Source organism: Panthera leo, chromosome B3 (genome assembly GCF_018350215.1).
Source record: "Panthera leo isolate Ple1 chromosome B3, P.leo_Ple1_pat1.1, whole genome shotgun sequence".
Classification (NCBI taxonomy): domain Eukaryota; kingdom Metazoa; phylum Chordata; class Mammalia; order Carnivora; family Felidae; genus Panthera; species Panthera leo.
In genome coordinates, this window is record NC_056684.1 from 84099972 (window position 1) to 84124847 (window position 24876).

Genomic DNA, 24876 nt, shown 5'->3' on the forward strand with positions numbered 1-24876 from the left:
GATCCCCAAGGCCAAGCTCCAGGTGCAGGTACGAGGCATGACGTCACCGGTGGTGCCAGGCGGCGGCTCCGAGAGCTGCGGACGTGGGCTGGGCCGGAAGCGGTGCTGCTGGCGGCCCTCCTCGCTCCGCCCCACGCGAGCTGGTCGCTGAGTCGCCCAGGCCGCGGTCTGCGAAGCCGGAGTGGGGGGCGAGGCGCCGGCCGGCCCCGCCCCTCAGGCGGGTCCCACCCATCAAGGCAGCCCCACTCCTCCTGCCTTGGCGTGGCCGGGCGCGGCGCGAGGTGGGCGCTGCCGGTGAGTGCCAGTTCGTGACGGCCGGCTCGGTCCGCGCCTGGGTGGGGAGGCGGAGAATGGAAATGGGCTTATCGGCCATTACGTTCTATCTTGCCAGCGCCAGCAGCCCTGTAGCGGTGACAACGATGGACCCGGAGCCTCTGAGCCGTGCGGAGGGAGAAGCAGTAGGAGCCTCTGGAGCTGCGGCCGCCGCGACGTTCAGGGAATCGACTCGGCAGGTAGGTGGGGCCGGCGAGGGAGGTGGCGGCGCGGAGGCTGGGGCTAGGAGAGACTAGCCGAGAGGAGACAGCCCTCGTCTGCCGGCTGCCCTTTTTGGCCTGCCCGGTGTTGTGTTCCTCCGAGCAGGCCGCCCGCCGGAGGTGCGTTTCGGGGTTCGTCCTCACGGTATCCTCGCCTCTGCCCAAAGGCACCGGCTTGGGGCAAGGGGCGAACGCCTCGCCACAGCAGGGCGTCCCTCACCAACCCTTTCCGCTGGCAGCTCTGCGGACTGTGGGGGGCTCCCGGGGGTGCTATTCCTGCTTGGGGTCTGCGAGCGAGGAACGAAGGCGTGGCTCCGAAAGGCTGTCCTTAGAGTAGCTGGAAGCCAGGTGACGGCGGCTTCAGACACTTCTCTGCCTCTCCTTGTGCAAGCGCCTGAGTTGTCTTGTTTGTGCCCTTTGGTTAGCTAATAGCAACTATGTGCTGAGCGTTTACAGGCTTTCTTTCACTTAATCCTGATAACTTCTGCATGATGTGGGCGTTATCCCCATTTCACTCGCGGGGTAACTAAGGCTCGGAGCTGCCCAATAGAAGCATAATGGGAGCCACATTTTCTAGTAGCCATTACTTAAAAAGTAAAAAGAAATTTTAATTTTTAATTGTATATTATTAATATTTTATTAACCTAATTTAACAAAAAACTTAAATATGTAATTAATGTGAAAGTTAACAATGAGATATTTTACGTTCTTTTTGGTACAAGGCTTAGGGATCCTGCGTGTGTTTTAGACCTACTGCACGTCTAAGTTTGGGCTATCCTCATTTTAAGGGAGCATTAGCCACATGTGGCTAGTGGTTACTGTGTTGGACAGCAGAAGTTTAGAGAGGTAAGGTCTGGAGGTTTGTTTTGTTTTCAGTTTGATAGCTTAAAGTAGTAGTTTAGGGGAGCCTAACTGGCTCAGCTGGTGGAGCATCCAACTCCATCTCAAGATGGTGAGTTCAAGCCCCACTTTGGGTGTGGAGCCTACTTTAAGAAAAATAATAAAGTGTCCCTTTATTAAAAAAAAATAAAGTAAGGGGCGCCTGGGTGGCTCGGTCGGTTAAGCGTCTGACTTCGGCTCAGGTCATGATCTCGCGGTCCGTGAGTTGGAGCCCCGCGTCGGGCTCTGTGCTGACAGCTCGGAGCCTGGAGCCTGTTTCGGATTCTGTGTCTCCTTCTCTCTCTGCTCCTCCCCTGTTCATGCTCTGTCTCTCTCTGTCTCAAAAATAAATAAACATTAAAAAAAATAAATAAATAAAGTAATAGTTTAGGAACTTTGGCCAAGTAAAACTAATGAAGAAATTGTTTCACCTGAAACTAGCTTATTAGTACAGTGTGGGCCATTAAGAACCTCGAGTTGCTCCTATGTAGAAATCTTTCCACCTTCAGTGGAAATGAAGCTTTTTGGGTAGCTTCAGTTTTGAGACTAACCACCACCTGAATGTAAGACATTTCCCCCAAACTACAGTTTCCTAGGGAATAGTGCGTGAATGCGAGTGTAGCTTCTTGTAGTATAGAACGTAGTTTGCATGAACAAAAACTTTTCTCCATACTAGTTTTTATATGGAATTTCTTGTTTTTCTCCTACTTGAGAAGGAGAAAAGTCATCAGCAAGAAGGAATTCAGGGGCAACACTAATTGATTAGGGAGCCTCTTTTCATTTTCACTAGAGACCTGTTGCTGACAGGTACATGTGAACTGGACCTTTAAGTCTGTAGTGTTCGATATATTTTCATTTGGTTTTTCCTTCTGTTGTTATCATTGTTTTCATCACTGCTTCAAGCTTTGAATCACTCTAATAGCAAAGTAAACATACCTGTATTGATTTATCAGCTAAATATTGTTTGAAGAGAGGCTCTTTGTTTTTTGGTGTAGTGATATTATATTATTTTCAGATTCCTGGTTGAAACATAATAAATATCTAAACAGTAAAGGAGGCTGTTGAACAAAAAGTAGGAAGTCCTAAGAATACCCCCATCGCCAGTATCTCACATTCACTTTCACCAAAAGTAAGTTTCTGTTGTGATCATTCCGAGATTTCCTATGTATATATCGTCTCTTCTGCATTAAACATAAATAGGTTCATACTATACAAACTGTTTTCTGACTTTCCCTTTTTTGCTCTCTCATTCACATTCCTGAAACAGAAACATCTCTGGGAACCCCAGATCTATGCCTTTGAGCATATTTAGAGCAAAGAGGCCCAAGTGGGGACTTGGGTGGAAGGAGAGCCTCCTGTCCTTGATCAGTTGTCTGAACTGAGAAATTCTAAATGCAGTGTAGGGAAAGGAGTAAGAAATAGGAGCTTGGCTCTGTGTTTAGAATTTCACCTCAAATCAGGCCATTCAGTACCTGTTGTGATATCCTATCAGGCAGGTTCTTTGACTAGACTTTTAACCAAAATCTGAGCCTCAATATTATTAAAGGAGTGAAAATTTTAGTGCTACACATTCATTTATGTAGCACCTCTGATACCAAGAACTTATGATGTGCTAGGAACTATCTAGTGAAGGATACACACTGTGCCTACTTCCATGTTGCTACCTAGTTGGGGACGGTGACACAGAATAAATTCCATGATGTGCAGTACATGTTTTAAAGAAGTTCTTGGTGCTATGAGACTGTATAAAAAGAAAATTGCCGTTAAAATCAGGCCCCGAGGAACTAGATAAGTAAATTTACAGTCTAGTCTGGTTAACTATAAAATGTGAATTGACAATGCATCTATTAATTTCCTGATGTTAGGAACCTCTTTTTTCGGATCTTTGGAATTTGTTAAAATGGAATTTGTATTATGGACTGTGAAATTTTTCTTACTAAGAGGTTTATTGTTTATCAGTAAAAAAGAAACATTTGCAAAATTCAGAGAATAACTTTCATTTATAATTGTTGGGAATTTTGCACCAGACTATTTTCATTTTCTGGTTGGTTTTACTCATCAATGCCTCCCTTCACTGTTCCCCCTTTCTTTTTCCCTAGAGGTTGGAATCACATGTCATAAACTGTCTTTCACAGGTTTTTTTACTTGCCACTCTTGTTCCTTAAGATGATGGGTTGACCAAACTATAGCCTATGGGCCAGATTCCCACTAGCCACTATATAAAGTTTTTTTGGAACACAGCTGTACCCATTTATTATGTATTGTCCATGGCTGCTTTCACAGAGTTGAGTAGCTGTGATAGAAGCTATATGGCCTGCAGAACCTAAAATATTTACCATCTGACCTTTACAGAAAAGGTTTGCTTATTCCTGTTTAAGAAGATAAACCTAAAACTTGGGTTTTATTGTATCAAAAATTAATATTAAATTTTTAAAAGGAAGCCATTAGATAAAAGTCTCTTTAATAAAAATCTTTATATGAAATGTTACTAGAGCAAATAAAATGCCATTTTTAATTCTATATTGTGTGTAGAGAATATTACTCAAAGTTTTGTTTAAACTTAACCTCGGTGTTGGAATGAAAAATAGGAATCATGTTTCAGCCTTCACCTTTGCAGGTTTTAAAAAATCTTTTGGAAGGAATATTGCCAAGAGTCACAGCTAATGGAGATAGTAGCTAAGTTTATACTAATTGTTATGAACCAGCCAGAATGTTTTGATGTATTCAAGTTGTCCAAGGAAGGAAGGTAAAGTAGTTGAGCCAATGAGAGATATGCCTTCTCCTTTGCCTTTATCTAAGAAAGGAAAAATTAAGCCGATGAGAAATTACCAGAGGGAGCAGTGAGAAGCTGCTTCTGCTCTAATGGGGGTGGAATGGGACATGGTGATGTGCTGTGAAAAGTCTCAGCTCTGTCTACCGACAGGGACTGTTGCTTTGGCATCAGATCCATCCAGATAGTGTGATGACTGGAGATATAACCCAACTCCTCTGACTTTCCCTTGCTTGTGAAGGGATCCGCAGAGCTGAGTAATGGTTCGGAAGGAAATATTGACATCAGAACACCTATAAACCAAATCTTATTTCAAGGGGAAAAATGAAATTGAGTAGGAATGGCTCACTGTGCCTAGGGACCAGGTAAACCTGGTGGACTATTTGTTGTCCATTTTGTTTGTGGACATAATAAATGGGCTGGTCTTCCTTTATTAAGGTCCAGGATTTGTTTGAACCTTCAAGACAGGGTAGGGAGAATTGTGGCTTTTGTTTTTTCAGGTTAATCCAAAGATAGCCCCTGCTCTCAAGATTTTCATGATCTCAGTTCACTGTACAGGAGTTGTAGATGCTGTCAGTGATGTCTTCGTGTGTCTTGGAGCAATGTATGTGTTCTTTGAGTTGGTTATAGCTGGATTCAGATCCTGGCTAATGACTAAACTTACCTTTGGGAAGTGAAGAACAGAGAGGCCATATATTTTTTCGAAGAAGGAACTTAGAGGATTAGAGAAAATAATGCAAAAGTAAAGTTACTTACATTTGTATAACTGAGCAGTTCTAGTCCACTATTTTTATCAGTATAATCCCATCTCTGCAACTGCAGTTCAAAGAATTTTCCTGTTGGTTGAACAACATTCATGGTTTTAAATTGTTTGGTCGTATATACAAGTGTAAGACTCCTTATAGAGGACGAAATTTTTGAACTCTGGACTATTCTACAGAATCCCACCAATGTGGACTCTAATCGTGGCAGTCCTGTAGTCCTATATCATTTTGTTTGTTTAGTCATAAAATTATATCAGTAATACATGAACATATTCTCATCACAAAACAAAGAAAACTACAAAAAAAGAATAACAGGCCCCCTTGACTACTCCCTTGCCTCAACCTCTGCCCCTGTCTTAGTACCTGTCCCTAGGAGTAACCACTTGCCAGATTTTTCTTCACAATTGCACTGGCCTTTTTGAAATATTCTAGTAAGGAGATGAAATAAAGCCTTTCTTAGGAGTTTAAACTTGAGGCAAGATGACAGTGAAAAACCTTGTCCTCTCCCACAATGTGCATTTACTCTGAGTTTGGAACATGGCTATATATGTGAGGTAAAATTAGTATTTCCCTGGAATGAAATTTGAGTGTAATGAGAATTCCATACACACTGTTATACTGAAATTTGTAAAATCCTTTTACTATCAGGAAAACTGTTGTCATCTATACATTATTGACTAAGAAATATGGAAATTTAGAGATAGAACACTTATGGCCTGTTTTCCAGATTTGGTTTACAAATGAATTTTATTTGGACTGCACAGTTTAAAATTTTTTTTCGGTTTGAATGTCTTCATGGGGGATGCTTTCAACCCAGGGTCTACCCTTCCCTATATAGTTTTGCTCACTTTTGGTACCAGTTGGCGTTAAAAAGCATTTTAATTAGGAACTTTTGGGTAAAGGAGAGATACAGAGTTAAGTTATACTAGTTTTGTTTTGCCCACACATAGCTAAGTCCAAATCCAGAGATGTAGAATTCTCTGCCATGAACTGTTATTTTGTTTTATGTCTCTACTGTATGTATATGTGCATCTATATGATTTTCCTTTGATATTGTACATTAATCCATAATTAGCATTATTCTTTAAATGAGTGAAGTCCAGAGTATCTTCACATATTATATAGCATTGGAATTGCTATGACTTGAAGTGCAGTGCTTGATTTCTTAGCTGTTGACTTCAAGAACGTTTATTGGTTAAGTTCTATTTTTTACCCTCAGTAGTGAGTGTGCATGTGTTTGCTTTATTATTCATTAAACTCCACATTTATGCTGACACTCTTGTGTGTATGTGACCTCTTTTAAAAAAACATTTAAGGATTGGTTTATGTTTCTTAATTCCCTACAATACAGCAACTAAGAATCTTTTCGCCATTTGAAAGATTAACCTCACTTGAAACTCATTATCTTATTATTGACATTAGATGAATAGTGAAAGAGGCTTTGAAAATGTAGAACTCGGAGTCATAGGAAAAAAGAAGAAAGTCCCGAGGAGAGTCATCCACTTTGTGAGTGGTGAAACAATGGAAGAATACAGCACAGATGAAGATGAAGTTGATGGCCTGGAGAAGAAAGACGTTTTGCCTACTGTTGACCCGGTAAGTTTGATACTTCTGTCAGTGGTTTTTAAAATTGATTTGTTTCCCCTTAAACATTGAATGGAAGGGGCCTTTTGAGGTTTAAATTAACTATATATTGATTATCAAATTATACATTATGATTTTGGTAGAAAATAGTATTTTTACAAATATGGATGGAAATATTTCCTGCATTTCAGTAGTCTGAAATCGTTTGAGTGTCAGAATTCTTTGTCAGTGTGGCTAGGTTTCTTTAAGAGTTATCTTACTAAAGAGTGTTTGAATTCCAGTCCCTTTGAATTAAGGACTATAATAGTTTCCACCTAAAACTTAGGATTTGTCAGTTCTTTTTTATATTGCCTCAAAGTTTAAGTAGAAGATGGGAGTGTACAGGGATGCCTGGGTGGCTCAGTTGGTTAAGCATCCGACTTCGGCTCAGGTCATGATCTCATGGTTCGTGGGTTCAAGCCTATGGCAGGCTCTGTGCTGATAGCTCAGCGTCTGGAGCCTGCTTTGGATTCTGTGTCTTCCTCTCTTTCTGCCCCTTTCCAGCTTATGCTCTCTCTCTCTCTCTCTCTCTCTCTCTCTCAAAAATAAATAAACATTAAAAAAAATTAAAAAGAAAAGAACATGGCAGTGAATAGTTCTTAATTTTATGTGCCTTATCAGCTAAATTTAAGAATTTCTAAATTATACATGATGTACTATAAAATTATAGGACTAGCTGTACATTCTTAAAAAGGAGTGTTGTCCTTCTAAGTAGGTTTTTGAGAGTTTAGTTGATCAATATTTACTGACTTTCTAATGGGTTCTCTTTCAGGCACTGTTGATACAGCAATGGGTACATAAATTTCTATTACATGCTAGTGGGCAGACAGATAATAAATACATACTATAATTATTAGACTGAAAATTGCTATAAAGAAAATAAACCAGGATAGCAAGATAGAGAATTATTAATTTGTATTTGATTTTAAAAATGTTATTACTAGTTTTTTATTAGATTCCACTCTTCATAAATTTTGGTTATTAAAAAAACATCAGATCCAGAGTCTCTACTATAGAATATATTCAAAGGACCGTGCAGTATACTCTGATGGCATTTCCAAATGCATGCAAAACATTGCAGAGGTGTTTTATGCAGTGGGAGAATTGTTGGAATAAGTGTTTTTTGGCATTTAAATTAATTTGAAGGGGTGGGGTGCCTGGGTGGCTCAGTCAGTTAAGCGTCCAACTTCGGCTCAGGTCACGATCTCGCTGTCCGTGAGTTCGAGCCCCACGTCAGTCTCCGGGCTGATGGCTCAGAGCCTGGAGCCTGCTTCCGATTCTGTCTCTCCTTCTCTCTCTGCCCCTCCCCCATTCATGCTCTGTCTCTCTCTGTCTCAAAAATAAATAAATGTTAAAAAAAAAAAAATTAAAAAAAAATAAATTAATTTGAAGGGATTCTTATTTATATACATTGTGTATATATGTATGAATTTAATTTAATTTAATTTTTATGTTTATTTATTTTGAGAGAGAGAGAGCATGAGTGGGTAAGGAGCAGAGGGAAGGGGAGAGAGAATCTAAAGCAGGTTCCGTGCTGTCAGCATGGTGCCCGACGTGGGGCTCACAGACGGTGGGATAATGACCTGAGCTGAAATCAAGAGTTGGTCACTTAGCTGACTGAGCTGCCCAGGTTCCCCTTAAAAGTCATTGTCTCAAAAGTTGCTCTCTACTTACAAAGAAACTGATAATAAAAGCATTGCGTAGAAACGAATGCATTCTTACTACTTTCCTAAAGATTAACTCTTTTTTAAAAAAGCTTTATTGAAGTGTGCCTGTGTGGCACAGTCAGTTGAGTGTCCAGCTCTTGATTTCAGCTCAGATCATAATCCTGTGGTCATGGGATCAAGCCCCACATTGGGCTCCACACTGAGCGTGGAGCCTGCTTAAGATCTCTCCCTCCCTCCCTCCCTCTCTCTCTCCTCTCTCTCACTTTCTCTCCCTCTGCCCCTCAACCCTTACTCTCTCTCTCTCTCTCTAAAAAAAAAAAAAAAAGGAAATAAAAGCTTTATTGAAATACAGTTCACTTGGCATACAATTCACTGATATAAAGTTACAGTGACCTGGCATTTATTTATTTATTTAAATGTTTTATTTATTTTTGAGAGGAAGTGCACAAACAGGGAAGGGGCAGAGAGACAGAGAGAGGATCTCAAGCAGGTTCCGTGTTGTCAGCATGGAGCTCAAACTTACAAAGCAAACCATGAGATTATGACCTGAGCCAAGATCAAGAGTTGGACACTTAATCAACTGAGCCACTGAGGTGCCCCAGGTCTTTGATCTATTTTGAGTTAATTTTTGTATATGGTTTGAGGTAAGGGTCTAACTTCATTATTTTGCATGTGGTTTTCCATTTTTCTCATTCTTTTCTCATTGTATGATCTTAGTATTCTTGTCAAATTTGATCATAGAATGTGGTTTTATTTCTAGACCCTCAGTTCTCCTCCACTGATATATGTATATATGTCTTTCCTTGTGCCAGTACCACACTGTCTGGGTTACTGTTGCCTTATAGCAAATTTTGAAGTTGAAGGCATTGAGACTTTCTACTTTGTCCTTTTTCTCCCAAGATTGTTTTGACTATTCTGGGCCCCTTTCAATTCCATATGAATTTTAGAATCAGCTTGTCAGTTTCTGCAAAGAAGTTAGCTAGGGATTATGTTGAATCTGTAGATAAATTTTAGAGCATTGATGTCTTAAGACTTTTGATTCATGAATCTTTAACTTCTTTAGATCTCCCTTAATTTTTTTCTATACTGTTTTGTAATTTTCAGAGTATAAGTTTTATACTTCATTCTTAAATTTATTTCTAAGTGTTTTTTTTTTTTTTTTTTTTTTTTTGATGCTACTGTAAGTGGAATTGTTTTCTTACAGTTTTCTTCTCTTCCAATCTGGATGCTTTTTATTTGATGTTCTTGCCTAATTACCCTAGCTAGAACCTGCATTACAATGTTGAATAGAAGTGCTGAGAAGTGGCCATTCTCATCTTGTTCTAAATCTTGCGTGAAACTGTTCCATCTTTTACGGTTAAATATGATGTAGCCATGAGTGTTCTGTAGATTCCCTTTATCAGTTTGAAGAACCTCCCTCTATTCTTAGGCTTTTTTTTTTTTAAATCATGATGCAGCCTTAAATTTTGTAAAATGCTTTTTCTGCATCAATTGGGATGGTTTTGAGATTTTTGTTCTTTATTCTATTGGTATAGTGACATTAATTGATTTTTTGGATGCTAAACAAGCCTTACATTCTTAGGATAAAACCCACTTGATCATTGTATATAATTATTTTTATATGTTCCTGATTTGGTTTGCTGGTAATTACTGTGAATTTTTGCACCCATATTCACAGAAAATACAGGTCTGTAATTTTCTTGTAAGGTCTTTGTCTGGTTTTAGTACCAGAGTAATACTGGCCTCCTAAAATGAGTTGGGAACTGTTGCCACTCCTGGTTTTTTGGCGGGGGAGTAGGGGGGAAGAGTTTGTAAGAATTGGTATTCTTTTATTTTTTTTTAAGTTTATTTATTTATTTTGAGAGAAAGCAGGGAAGGGACAGGGAGAGAGGGAGAGAGAGAATCCCAAGAAGACTCTGTGCTGTCAGTGCAGAACCTGATGTGGGGCTCGATCTCATGAACTGTGAGATCATGACCTGAACCGAAATCGAGTCTGATGCTTAACTGACTGAGCCACCCAGGTGCCCCCAGAGTTGGTATTAATTCTTATTTAAATGTTTGGTAGACTTTGCCTGTGAAGCTGCCTAGGCTTTTCATTGTGTCTGGTTTTTTTGTTTTTGTTTTGTTTTTGTTTTTTTTAAAGTTTATTTATTTTGAGAGAGGGAAAGAGTGCAAGTGGGAGAGTGAGAGAGTGGCAGAGAGGAGGGGGAGGGAATTCCAAGCAGCTCCACTGACAGTGCAGAGGATGACTTGGGGCTTGATCCCATGAACTGTGGAGTCATGACCTGAGCCAAAATTAAGAGTTGGACGCTTAACCGACTAAGCCACCTGGGCACCCTGTGTATAGTTTTTTTTTTATTATTATTACAAAATTGTCTTCTTTCTTTTTAAGTCCATTGTGGCAGTTCTGTTTATTTCTTATAGGTAAGTTATCTAATTTGTTGTCATGCAGTTGTTCACAGTATTCCTTTATAGTTTTTTCTGTTTTTTTCATTTCTGATTCTAGTAATTTGGGTCTTCCTTTTTCTTGGTCAGTCTAGCAAAAGATTGATCAATTTTGTTGATCTTTTCCAAGAATGAGCATTTGGTTTCATTGATTTTCTCTTTTATTTTTTTTCTCCATTTCATTAGTTTTCACTCTGGTCTTTATTATTTCCTTCCATCTGCTTGCTGTAGGTCTAGTTTGCCCTACTTTCTCCAGTGTCTTGAGGTGGAAGGTTAGGTTATCTTCTTTCTTAATTAGCTATGAACTTCCCCTTCTAAAAAAAATTATTTTGGAGAGAATGTGTGAGCAGGGGAGAAGGGCAGAGGGAGAGAGAGACAGAATCTCAAGTAGGCTCCATGCTCAGCCTGGAGCCTGACACGGGGCTCAATCCCATGACCCTGGGATCATGACCTGAGCCAAAATCAAGAGTTGGTCATCCAACTGACTAAACCACCCAGGCGCCCCTGAAATTCCCTTTTGGAACTGTTTTAATTACATCTCATAAATTTTGTGTGTTACATCTTCATTTTCATTCATCTCAAAGTATTTTCTCTTTGACCTATTGGTTTTTTAAGAATATGTTATTTATTTCCCACATATTTCTTTTTTTTTTTAACTACTTTTTTTTTTTAAGTTTATTTATTTTTGAGAGGGGGGAGACAGAGAGAGAGAGAAAGAGAAAGCATGCAGGAGGGTTAGAGGGAGAGAGGGAGGCAGAGAATCTGAAGCATGCTCTGTGCCATTAGCTGATTGTGGAGCTCGAATCCACTGACCATGAGGTCATGACCTGAGTTGAAATCAAGAGCCAGTTGCTTAACCCACTGAGTCACCTAGGCGCCTCTATTTCCCCCATGTTTCTTAAATTTTCACATTTTTTTTTCTTTCTTGATTTCTAATTTCACCCCCATGTGGTTGGAGAACATACATTGTATTCTTTCTCTCCTTTTAAACCTATGGAAGTTTGTTTTATGGATATCAGCATCTGGTCTGTCGTGGAGAATGTTCTGTACATACTTGAGAAAAATGTATATTCTGTTGTTGTTAGGTGGTGTGTTCTATAGATATGTTAGGTCTGGTTGGTTCATAATGTTTTTCAAGTCTTCAATTTCCTTGTTGATCTGCCTGATTGTCCTATTCATTATTCAAAATGGGGTGTTGTCTCCAGGTGTTATTGTTGAGTTGTCTATTCCCTTCATTTCTGTCAGTTTTTGTTGAGTCCCTCTTCTGAATTTTTCATTTTAGTTATTACACTTTTCAACTACAGAATTTCTATCTGGTTCTCATTAATAATTTTCATTTTTTTATTGATTTTGTCTTTTTTAAAAAAAAATTTTTTTTTTAACGTTTATTTATTTTTGAGACAGAGGGAGACAGAGCATGAACAGGGGAGGGGCAGAGAGAGAGGGAGACACAGAATCTGAAACAGGCTCCAGGCTCTGAGCTGTCAGCACAGAGCCCAACGCGGGGCTCGAACTCATGGACCATGAGATCATGACCTGAGCCAAAGTCAGACGCTTAACCGACCAAGCCACCCAGGCGCTCCTGATTTTGTCTTTTTGATGCAACATTGTTATTCCTTCCTTTATTTCTTTAATTATGGTTTCTGTTACTTTGATGTTTTTTCTGTTAAATCCAACATCTAGTCACTCATGGGTAGTTTCTGTTGCCTGCTTTTCTTCCTGTGTACAGAGTATGCTTCTCTGTTTCTTTGCATGACTCTTAGTTTTTTGTTGGAAATTGTACATTTTAGATAACATATTGCAACAACTCTGGGTACTGCCCCTTGCCTTCTCCCTCTCCTCCCTCCCACCCAGTCTTATTATTTGCTTGTGTTTTTGTTTTGTTTTGTTCTGTTTAGTGACTGTTGGATTATTTTAGTGAAGTCTGTCTCCTCCCCATGTCCTGTTCTCTGCTACAAACTAGCTCCTAAAAAAAAAAAAAAAAAAAAAAAAAAAAATGGGGGGGTGCCTGGGTGGCTCAGTCGGTTGAGCGTCTGACTTCGGCTTAGGTCATGATCTCACAGCTCGTGAGTTCAAACCCCATGTCGGGCTCTGTGCTGACAGCTCAGAGCCTGGAGTCTGCTTCGGATTCTGTGTCTCCCTCTTCCGCTGTGCCCCTCCCTCATTCATGTTCTGTCTCTCTCTCAAGAATAAATAAAACATTTAAAAACATTAAAAAAAAAAAAAACAACTAGCTGGCCTATAGTTTAGCCTGCATCTTTATAGACTCTAAGAACTTCCTCTCAATTACCTTTCACCATAATCTCTACTGATTTTGAGAGCACCCTTTGGGCTTGAACTTTTCCAGCTCTGTTGCAAATGAAGTCAGTTCCTTTGGGAAAAGATTAGGAACTATCTGTTTTATGGCTTATTCTCCTGGGCAAAATCTCTTAACCAGAGCTCTGAAGTTGGTGGTAGGGACAGTGGTGCATTTCTGAGTGACACACCTACTTTAAGAGCTGACTGCTTGGTGGAGGTGAGGAGCCTTAGGTCTTTTTGGTTTTTTTCACTGCCTCATGAACCGAGCCTATCAGTGCCCCAATATTCTTAGTGGCACCATGCCCATGGTATAGCCTCCATTCCATGAATGGGGGCTGACAGAAGGAATCCCCTACCTGTCAACTGCATTTACCTGGAACTTAGTCTCAGTAATAGGTGGCTTGTGGGCAGGATCAGAAATGCTGATTGATGGCCTATCATGCAATATTTGTCCTTCTGAGACTGGCTTATTTTATTAGCATAATGTCCTCAGTTTCATCTAGGTTGTTGTATATGATAAGATTCCCTTCTTTTTTACGGTGAATTTTTCAATTATATGTATACACCACAATTTCTTTATCCATTCATTTGTCAGTGGACATTTAGGTGTTTCCACATCTTAGCTGTTGTGAATAATGCTACAGTGAAGATGGGAGTGGAAATAACTCTTCAAGGTTCAGATTTCAGTTCTTTTGGGTAAATGCCAATATTGTAAATGGGAAAAACAGCAGGATAAAGAAAGTATGACAGTGTTGTAAAAAAACATACACACTTAGGAAAAGACTGAGAAAATATACTAAAATATTAATGATAATTATTTACAGGTAGTGGAAAAATGGGTGGCTTAGATGTTCTTTATATTTTGCCCCATTTTCTAAGTATTATACGGTAAATAAGCATTACTTTTGTAATCTAAAAATAAGTTGTTCAGTCCCAAAATTTGTATGGAACCACAAAAGACTCCCAATACCCAAAGTAATGTTGAAAAAGAAAACCAAAGCTGGAGGCATCAAATCCGAGACTTTAACCTGTATTACAAAGCTGTAATCATCAAGACAGTATGGTACTGGCACAACAACAGACATATAAATCAATGAAATAGAATAGGAAACCCAGAATGGACCCACAGATATATGGCCAATGAATCTTCAACAAAGCAGGAAAGAGTATCCAGTGGAAAAAAGACAGTCTCTTTAGTAAATGGTGCTAGGAGAACTGGACAGCAACATGCAGCAGAATGAATGTGGACCACTTTTACGCCATACACAAAAGTAAATTCAAAATGGATGAAAGACCTAATTGTGAGACAGGAAAGCATCAAAATCCTAGAAGGGGAAAACAGGAAGCAACTGCTTTGACCTTGGCCACAGCAACTTATTACTTGACATGCCTCTGGAGGAGGCAAGGGAAATAAAAGCAAAAATGAACTATTGGGACCTCATCAAGATAAAAAGCTTTTGCACAGCTGGGGTGCCTGGGTGGCTCAGTCAGTTAAACGTCTGACTACAGCTCGGGTCATGATCTTATGGTTCGTGAGTTCGAGCCCCACATCAGGCTCTGGGCTGTGGAGCCTGCTTTGGATTCTGTGTCTCCCTCTGCTCCTCCCCTGCTCGCTCTCTCTCTCTCTCTCTCTCTCTCTCTCTCAGAAAATGAATAAAACACTAAAAAAAAATCTAAAAAAACCAAAAAACTTCTGCACTGCAAAGGAAACAACAAAACTAAAAGGCAACTGACAGAATGGAAGAAGATATTTGCAAATGACATATCAGATAAAGGGTTGTATCCAAAATCTATAAAGAATTTATCGAACTCAACACCCAAAGAACAAATAATCCACTGAAGAAATGGGCAGAAGACATGAATAGACACTTTTTCCAAAGAAGACATCCAGATGGCTAACAGACACATGAAAAGATGTTCAACATCGCTCATACCAGGGAAATACAAATCAAAACCACAATGAGATATCACCTCACACCTGTCGGAGTGGCTAAAAATAACAATTCAGGAAACAACATGTTGGTGAGGATGTGGAGAAAGGGTAACCCTCTTTCACTGTTGGTGGGAATGCAAACTGGTACAGCCACTCTGGAAAACAGTATGGAGGTTCCTCAAAAAGTTAAAAATAGAATTACCCTACAACCCAGCAATTGCACTACTAGATATTTATCCAAAGGATACAAAAATGCTGATTCAAAAGGCTACATGAACCCCAATGTTTATAGGAGCACTATCAACAAATAGCCAAATTATGGAAAAAGCCCAAATGTCCGTTAACTGATGAATGGATAAAGAAGACGTGGTATATATATACAATGGAATACCACTCAGTGATGAAAAAGAATGAAATCTTGCCATTTGCAACAATGTGGTTGGAACTGGAGGGTATTAAGCTAAGTGAAATAAGTCAGAGAAAGACATCACATGATTTCACTCATATGTGGAATTTGAGAATCTTAACAGATGAACATAGGGCAAGGGAAGGAAAAATAAGGTATAAACAGAGAGGGAGGCAAACCATAAGAGACTCCTAATAGAACAAACTGAGGGTTGATGGGGGTGGGGAAAATGGGTGATGGGCATTAAGGAAGGCACTTATTAGGATGAGTACTGGGTGTTATATGTAAGTGGTGAATCACTGGATTCTACTGAACCAAGACTACACTGAATGTTAACTAATTTGAGAATAAAAAACAAATAAAACATTTAAAAAATAATAAAAAATAAAAAATAAGTTTAGAAACCAAAAAGATAGCAAGTCTTAATAGTTCTCTATTAAGGAAGAGATGGATACTTTATTCAGGAAGAGATTGATACTTAAATTTTTGTAGAAAAAATGAATCAGCTTGAGTTTGCATCATAAACTGGAAGTCTTGAAGACCAAGATCTAGTCCATTTTACTTATTACTGGGATGGTGGTGGCGGTAGCGATGCTGGCAGTAGTGGCAAGGTTCCATTGTAGGCTCTTGAGTCATCTGTCCTTTTGATTCAGTGAGGTCAGTGTCTAAACAAAGAGCCCTATACGTTCATTCTGTATAATTGTGTGTGATGATAGATGTTATTCGGGGATCCTTATCTGGTTCCTCAGCTCTGGAGCAGGTTTGACTTTTTGGTAGTCACCAACCACATGGTTATTAGCAATTGTTCTCTCTAGAAACAACCACAGGAGAATTGGTCCACTTAGAAATATATGCTTTCCTTCAAAAGCCTGCTTAATCCCTTTCTAAGTAGTTTCTTGGCCCTATCATTATAATGTGTTATAGAAACTGGTTCCATTCCCTAGATTACTGCACTGTCCCATTTGTTGGAAGGACTATAAGGTAAACATGAAGGGGGGCCTGGGTGGCGCAGTTGGCTGAGCATCTGACTTCGGCTCAGGTCGTGATCTCGCAGTCTGTGAGTTCAAGCCCTGCGTCGGGCTCTGTGCTGACAGCTCAGAGCCTGGAGCCTGCTTCGAATTCTGTGTCTTCCTCTCTCTTCCCTTCCCCACTTGCTCTCTCTTTCTCTCTCTCTCTCTCTCAAAAATAAACATTAAAAAAAAAAAAGGTAAACATTAAGATGAGAGCATCTTAAATTTTTTTTTTTTCAACGTTTTTTATTTTTATTTTTGGGACAGAGAGAGGCAGAGCATGAACGGGGGAGGGGCAGAGAGAGAGGGAGACACAGAATCGGAAACAGGCTCCAGGCTCCGAGCCATCAGCCCAGAGCCTGACGCGGGGCTCGAACTCACGGACCGCGAGATCGTGACCTGGCTGAAGTCGGACGCTCAACCGACTGCACCACCCAGGCGCCCCAAGATGAGAGCATCTTAAACAGAGTCCCTAAAATAACCCTTATCCTCAAATAAGAGAGATGCTTCCTGCTCTGAATGTAGAAGATATACATATATTAGATTTGATTGAGGAAAACATAAATATACAGTATTTTCTTAGTTGAATTTATTTGCTTGGACACTCATTCTTGTGTAAATAGAAGTGGAGGAGCTAACTCACTTCTGTGTCTTTCCAAGAATCCTGTCACAGAAATTCGCTTACCTACTTTTCATGAGAAGATTGTTATATGTTTCCCCCTTTTCTCTTTAGTTCGTCTACCCAGTTACAGATATTCCTGTGTTTGCTGTTTTAATACCCTTATAATCATGAACATATCTTAGCTAAGAATGTTATCTTTTTTCTCCTTCCTGGAAACAGTATTAAAATAATAATAATAATTGTTATTTGATTGATTGCTCTCTACTTCCTTTTGGTAAACAAAAATATTGGTATAGTGAAGCATGCTTATATCACTGATTTCATGCACAGAGGCAAACTGTCATCTGTGTGGCAACCTTCACAGAAGTATTCTGTGGGAAGTGCAGCATCAAGATTAACAATGGAATTGTACAATGTAGATTGCATTCTACCATTGGTCCTATAAATATACAGTCAGCTTGTCTTGGGCTATATGGTCTAGTCCCTTTATAACCTTTAAAGAAACAAAAACTCATCTTGTTGCTTATTGGTCATTTATTTTCCCGCCATTGAAAGTTCATTTGATATACCCTTATTCTGCTTCATTTATCTGAATCTTAATTTGCCTACTGTATCATAAAGTATGTTGTACTGTATGATTTAAAAAAATTTTTTGAATTAATTTATTTTTAAATTTACATCCAAGTTAGTTAGTATATAGTGCAACAGTGATTTCAGGAGTAGATTCCTTAATGGCCCTTACCCATTTAGCCCATCCCCCCTCCCACAACCCCTCCAGCAACCCTCTGTTTGTTCTCATATTTAAGCATCTCTTATGTTTTGTCCCCCTTTCTGTTTTTATATTATTTTTGCTTCCCTTCCCTTATGTTCATCTGTTTTGTATCTTAAAGTCCTCATATGAGTGAAGCCATATGATATTTGTCTTTCTCGTACTAATTTCGCTTAGCATAATATCCTCCAATTCCAACCAGGTGGTTGCAAATGGCAAGATTTCATTCTTTTTCATTGCCAAGTAATACTCCATTGTATATGTGTATATCACATCTTCTTTATCCATTCATCCATCGATGGACATTCAGGCTCTTTCCATACTTTAGCTGTTGTTGATAGTGCTGCTATAAAAATTGGGGTGCATGTGCCCCTTCAAAACAGCATACCTGTATCCCTTGGATAAATACCTAGTAGTACAATTGCTCGGTCATAGGGTAGTTCTGTTTTTAATTTATTTTTTTTTTAATTTTTTTTTTTAACGTTTATTTATTTTTGAGACAGGGAGAGACAGAACATGAATGGGGGAGGGTCAGAGAGAGAGGAAGACACAGAATCTGAAACAGGCTCCAGGCTCTGAGCTGTTAGCACAGAGCCCGACGTGGGGCTCAAACTCACAGACCGTGAGATCATGACCTGAGCCAGAGTCAGACGCTTAACCGACTGAGCCACGCAGGCGCCCCTCTGTTTTTAATTTTTTGAGGAACCTCCATACTGTTTTCCAGAGTGACTTCACGAGTTTGCATTCCCATGTACTGTATGATTTCTTAAGGTCCCTGTCTATTTATTGCATCATCTCTCTGATACTGTGCTTATCAATAATAAAGACAACAAAACAGCAAGACAGGAGAAAGGCTATAGATTGTCAATTCATAAATAATCAAGACTATGACTTACCAACTCCATTTTTAGGGGCTGCTGCTTTTTTTGGTTATTCCATGGGTTTAAGGTGGTGGTAGTTAAATGGGTAAATATAAAATGTCTTTGTAGAATTCTGTCTATAAAACTTTTAAATTTTTAGTTGCATTGTAGTCTATAGTACTATTTATAGAATGTTTTATGTGCCAACCAAGTACTTGATTACTTCATTCTGGCCTAAATATACAGAATGAGTTTAGGTATGAATGTTGCTAACCTGACTTCTTGTTGCAGACAAAACTTACCTGGGGCCCCTACTTATGGTTTTACATGCTTCGAGCTGCCACATCAACCCTTTCAGGTACTACTTTTCTGTTTGAGTATTGTATAACTATTATAATATGCTCCAAAAACAGGAGCTTTCCCAAATGGGGTGTCTCCAAAGTGAAGGAGAAACAATAGGGAGGTAATTACTTTGCTTTCAGCAGTTAGCTAGCATTGGAAGATGTTAATCTAATCTTCAGCTCCTGGTTGTGGTTTTTTTTTTTTAAAGAACTGAAAAATGGCTTTATTATTTTATTTTATATTAATTTTTGTGTTTTTGAAACTTAGTTCTGTCAGCAGCTATTTTGCTATTTTGTTACATGATTTCCTACTGATACTGTTGTCATTCTGACTGCTTATTCTAGAGCCTGTAGTTACAATTCATTTATATTTTAATTTCATTAATATTTCATATCTTAAGTTGATCTGTAACTAAGTCATATTTGAAGGAAATGAATTATCACCTTATGACTTAATCATGCTAACTTTAAACATAGGTTTTAAATCATAAAGCTTTCCTCTGTTTCCAGTTTTAACTCCCTCATAGCTTCTGTCATTTTCTGCTTTTTACTAGAGCTAATTTTGAACAGTAATTCATACAAGAAACGTTTACTGAACACTTGATATACCTACACAGTGTGGTGTAATGAAAAGAACATGAGCTTTACATTCAGACCTGGATTACATTTTGGATGTGCTTCATCTGCCCTTCTGAGTCTAACCTTTCACAGTGCCTGGCATGTGGCAGGCACTCAGTGAGTGTTAGAGAACAAGCCCTTCCTCTCCTACAGCCTAATGGTGTCCCAACTCTCTAAGAGTATATGTTTTTCTTTAAAAAATAGACACATAATAGATAATTATAATTCATGGTGATATGGGTTATAATTAGAGGTATAAGGAGAGTGTTGTTAGGAACCCAGAAGGAGCCACTGCTGCCTCTTGGGGAAATCAAGGAAGATACACAGAAGAGATGTATTAAGTGTTCATAATCTCCCTGAGGGCAGAGACCGTAACTTTTGTATTTTTACAGTGTCTTGCACATAGAAAATACTTAAGAAAAGTTTATGGAATTGTGTAAGTCATCTAACTTTTGTATCCTTAGTGTGTGACTTTCTTGGAGAGAAGATTGCATCTGTTTTGGGCATCAGCACCCCTAAATACCAATATGCCATTGATGAGTATTACCGGATGAAGAAGGAGGTGTGTCTCCTTTTTACATTTTTTTCATTCAGTTCGGTTTACTGTGGACTTCATGGGTTGTATAATGAGCATATATATCGTCCTTAGCTGCCCAAAAGAGAGCTCCCTTAGGATAGGCATTTCATTCTAGCGTTATTAATTTATCAACTTAGATATTTTTAATTTATGTATTTTTTAATACTGAAATTTCTCTAGGATCTTGGTGTGAAACTAAGCTAGATTTCATTGTGCTAGGTGTTATGTGAGGTGTTATTTAATCTTCATACATCTCTCTTTGGATTATTTTTCCAATTTTAAGATGAGCAAATAAGACTTAGTCTCTATACTTAGGATATATAGACGTGGAGGGTTAGGTGCACAGAAAATTACAAGTATTAGAAATGTGTAAGTGCCAGTTGTTAAGGCACAAAGAGGTGAAGCAATTTTGTCTGCAAATGTAGTGAGGTCTTAGGGTGGGGGTAAAATGGGTTGAGCCTTAAGGAATGAGAAAAGTTTAGCTCTCAAGAGCATGGGCTGAAGAACCAAAGGGTCTGAATTCGAGTTTTGACTGTGCCACTTCTAACTTTGTAACCTTGAGCAAGATGCTTAACGTCTGTAAAGCCTCAGTTTCTTTTTTTTTTAATTTTTAAAAATGTTTATTGATGTTTTGAGAGAGGAAAACAGAGTGTGAGTGGGGGGAGGGGCAGAGAGAAGGAAACACAGAATCCGCGGCAGGTTCCAGGCTCTGAGCTGTCAGCACAGAGCCCAGTGCAAGCTCGAACTTGTGAACTGGGAGATCACAACTTGAGCCAAAGTCAGGCGCTTAACTGACTGAGCCACCCAGTTGCCCCATGTAAGCCTCAGTTTCTTCATCTTAATAATCAGAAGTGTGACATCCATGTTCAGGGTTGCTCTACGGATTAAATGAGTTAATATGTAAAATGCTTAGAAAAAGCACCCAGTGTAGATAGATGAGCATGGGATAAATATTGGAATCTTTTATTATTTTCCTTCAAGCAAATGGGGACGGCAGCTCAGCTAAAGCTAGAATGTAGAGGCATGAAGAGAAGTCATGTATCTGGAGAAGTGGCAAGAATAGTACTTTGTCACTGGAGCAGAGTGCAACGGGAGAGTGCCTAAGGCAGCTTACTTTATATTTGTTATATGGTTTCAAAAATGTTTTATGAACACATGAGTGTTTTTAACACTACCAGCCTTGTTTACAGCCTCATTACCTCATCTGGACTATTAAAGAGTCCTAAGTGTTCTCTTTTTCTTGTTTTCTCTCAAGCAAGCTCTAGAGTGATCTTGACAGGTTACTTATTCTGTACTGACTACCCATATTGTGTTGACTGATACAATTGCCACTTCCTCCATGAATTTAGTAGTTCTGGAACTAGAAATTACTTACTGTCTAAATCTCTATAGTGCTTATTCCTTTCTGTCTTAATACTCTTTTTACATGTCTTAACTTCCCTCCTAGATTGTAAACTTCTTGAGGGCAGTGACTGCCTTATCTGTATACAAGCTGCTTACAGAAGCATTAACCATGTTATACCATTTAGTGAATAGACCACCCTATTCCACTGAATAGGCTGATATCCTATAATTGAAGTGATACAGTATTTAGCAATTAAAAAAATTTTTTTAATGTTTATTCTTGAGAGAGAGCATGAGTGGGGGAGGGGCAGAGAGAGAGAGGGAGACACAGAATCTGAAGCAGGCTGCAGGCTCTGAGCTGTCAGCACAGAGCCTGATGCAGGGCTCGAACTCATGAACCACGAGACCTGACCTCAGCTGAAGTCAGACACTTCTTCAGCTGGCTGAACCACCCAGGCGCCTCTAGCAATTTTTTAATTTAGATTAGAATCTGAAAAGATATAGCCTTTGTCAAAGTTAATTCAGGTCCCATCTAAGGGAAGCAGTGCTGTACCGTGTTTTAAAAATAACATCACTTTCTTTAAAATGTCATATAATAGTTTCCATTTCAGTTTGGGAACAGGGGACAGGGAGGTAAGTCTTGTCTTAATTTGACCAAACTGAATTGGACATGACACTAATGTTTTAGTTTAAAAAAAACAAACGCACAAGTAGTTGAAAGCAGGGGAACAAATATTTCTTCTGGGCATTTACATTTCAACAATTCTTGATATTTCCTCTTTTTAGGAAGAAGAAGAAGAAGAAGAAAACAGGATGTCTGAAGAAGCAGAAAGACAGTACCAGCAGAGTAAACTGCAAGCTGATTCCATTGTCCAGACGGATCAACCAGAAACAGGGGCATCCAGTTCATTTGTGAATCTCAATTTTGAAATGGAGGCAGACTGTGAAGTAATTATGGAAAACAAACAAAATCCAGTCTCTGTCCCACCGTAGAATGAAATGACTATCAACCTTCAAACTCTAGGGTTTTTATAATACCAGGAACTTTCACATTCTTTATTCAGTGGGACTTAATACAATTATTTATATTTTAAATTATTATCTGGAAAGGGAGAAATGTTTCTTTATTCTTAGGCTCTATCTAGCAAAAGCCAGATCTGAAATTTGGGCATTTATATTATGCTTTTACTGTATGTCAAATTAGTGCTTTGGTTTTAAAATATTCTTAAAAAAAATAAGGACATTCTAGAGCCGTAATTGCCAATTAAGAGTTAAGTTATCAAACGTGCCTGTTATTTGTGTTTGTAAGAAAAAAAAATAGTTAAATTACTGATTAAGACTAATTGGAGCTGATCTTCCTGGTCTCAGATTAAAATGAGGACTTTCCCCATAGATTTTCTCATGTTGTCTTACATTTATACATCTAACCATTAATTTCATACTAAGGATGGTTTACCGTGTGTAATAAAAGGAGCAAGACAAAAGCACTTTGATTTTTCTTTCCTTGAGAATATTTTATGAAAAGATGATAACACCAATTTTAAGATGGGTTTACTTTTTTTAATGCAGGTTACTACTTAATCTTTTTCTTTTTCAGTACTCAAATAACTAGCTTTGAAAATTATGTTAAAAACACTAGTTATGGGATGAATTTATTAACGTGTTTGTATTCCAAGTGGTAACACCTAGTGATTATCCACATGGCATCCTGGTTTTGTCACTCAGTGGACCCTGAATGCTTCCTATGGGATAAGTCCTTGCAGGGAGGTGGGTGGAGTAAGGGACAGATGAAGACTTAACCCTTCAGGGGTCCACTGTTGAATATTGTATAAGGTGCCATGGTAGCATAGTGGTGACTGGTTATTACCTCTTCAAAGTAACAACAGTAAAGTGGACAATTTACTTAACCCAGGTATGGTCATCTCTCTAGAGTCCGCTGTGCTATTGGCAAAACTTACAAAAGTATAATATGAAACTGATTTTGAAAATATTCCTAAGTATGTGCTCATAATCTTACAGATATATGTATGACTGATTTATAACTAAATGTGGGTAAGGAAGAATGTGTGGAGTATTTCAGAAACGCTGCTCTTAAAAGCTTTTTCACAAACTTAAAGCTTTCAGAGATTAATGGTTGTTCAAAACAGCATTAAGCTTTCAGTCTTAAATATTTTTATATAAAATATGGCTTCAGAGAAACTCTAACATAGGGTACAGTGGGCCTGTTAAGGAAATCTTTTATCAGTGAACACGAACATCTGGCCATTAAGTTCTTCAACTAAAATTTGAAGGATTTAGGAAAGATAATTTTTCATCTGGAATCTTCAGTTACAAGGATTTGTGGTATGGTACTTCATGGTATATGATGGTAATTTTTTGGTCATGGGTGTAAACTCTTTAATTTAGTACTTAAAGGATTAATCTTCAGATTATGTAATTAATGTCACCATAAATTTTAGTTTACCAGTAACGCTAAAATATGTTAACCTGACCTCCTCCAATTTGTTTTAAACTTCATTTGAGATAGGACCTCTAACTCAGATATTTATTGGTTTATCCAGTGAAGGCATGCATATCTAAAGATGATCTCAATCTTCTCTCTTGAAAGGCACTAGATCTGAAAGTTTACCTAGAAACTCTTCTGATTGTAGTAGAAGGAAGATGAATTATGAAGGTTTTGTTTCTTAAATTTCACTTTCTCTACTTGTCCAACAGTGGCCAGTTTGTAATGTTTATATAGTTATTCACTGTGCCTTAAATTTTTATACTTTACTTATGCAAACTATAAAATTTCCCAGAAATGCATTAAATGGTTTTGTCTTATTTTTAAGCCTCTTTCACTTTTCCTTCCTTTTCAACTCTTTTTATAATTACTATTTCCTTTGGATCATAGTTCATGGTATTTTGCCCTCTTCTAATCTTTCTTCTCATAAACAAACTAAACACAGGACAGTATAATTGAGAATCTTTACAGTGAGTTAATTTCTCTAACAAAATCCTTAATGAAATGGGGTTAAGTTTTGTACAATGTAACCCTGGTACTGGTTAATAAAGCTAGACAGATTTTTAAAAATACAATAGTGTTTTTAGTTGAAATATTAACTTGAATACTTTTTATTGAAACATCCTAAAAAGAAACATCACGTCCAAAGACTTCTAACCCAGAAATGAAATGGCTCTCTTCTAATGAATGGGTAAGTTTATAATCTCTGATACACTTAATGCTTTAGAAGACTCAAGGTTAAGTGACCACATATAAATAAATTATCCCTCAAATATGCAAATTCTTAATGTCTAATGTCAGAAATATCCCATGAAAACTTCATTTCTGAAGATGATATAGGTTTAAAGTGGACTCCTACCTTTACCAAATCACACTTGCTTTATTTGAGCTAAGTGGAACCAGAATTTACTACC

The 24876-nt window shown here is 38.5% G+C and overlaps 1 protein-coding gene across 2 annotated transcripts; it reads left to right on the top strand.

Moving 5' to 3' along the window:
• FAM177A1 (family with sequence similarity 177 member A1) lies at nt 1-24693 on the top strand. 2 transcript variants are annotated; one of them, XM_042942982.1, is made up of 6 exons: nt 1-294; nt 392-512; nt 6369-6542; nt 18871-18937; nt 20003-20100; nt 22246-24692. In XM_042942982.1, exons 2-6 carry the CDS (start codon nt 420-422, stop codon nt 22450-22452), a joined length of 639 nt encoding a protein of 212 aa, XP_042798916.1. In that variant the 5' UTR covers nt 1-294; nt 392-419; the 3' UTR covers nt 22453-24692. The 2 variants fall into 2 exon arrangements, with proteins under 2 accessions (XP_042798916.1, XP_042798915.1); XM_042942981.1 differs by lacking the exon at nt 1-294 and having other exon boundaries at nt 311-512; nt 22246-24693.
• Nucleotides 24694-24876: the final 183 nt, after the last annotated feature.

What these genes read in the sequence shown, in the direction of transcription:
- FAM177A1 (XM_042942981.1), top strand. Translation starts at nt 351, where the DNA reads ATGGAAATGGGCTTATCGGCCATTACGTTCTATCTTGCCAGCGCCAGC. An exon ending in TCAGGGAATCGACTCGGCAG is followed by an intron (nt 513 to 6,368) that starts GTAGGTGGGGCC and finishes TATTGACATTAG; the next exon opens with ATGAATAGTGAAAGAGGCTT. An exon ending in TGCCACATCAACCCTTTCAG is followed by an intron (nt 18,938 to 20,002) that starts GTACTACTTTTC and finishes TTGTATCCTTAG; the next exon opens with TGTGTGACTTTCTTGGAGAG.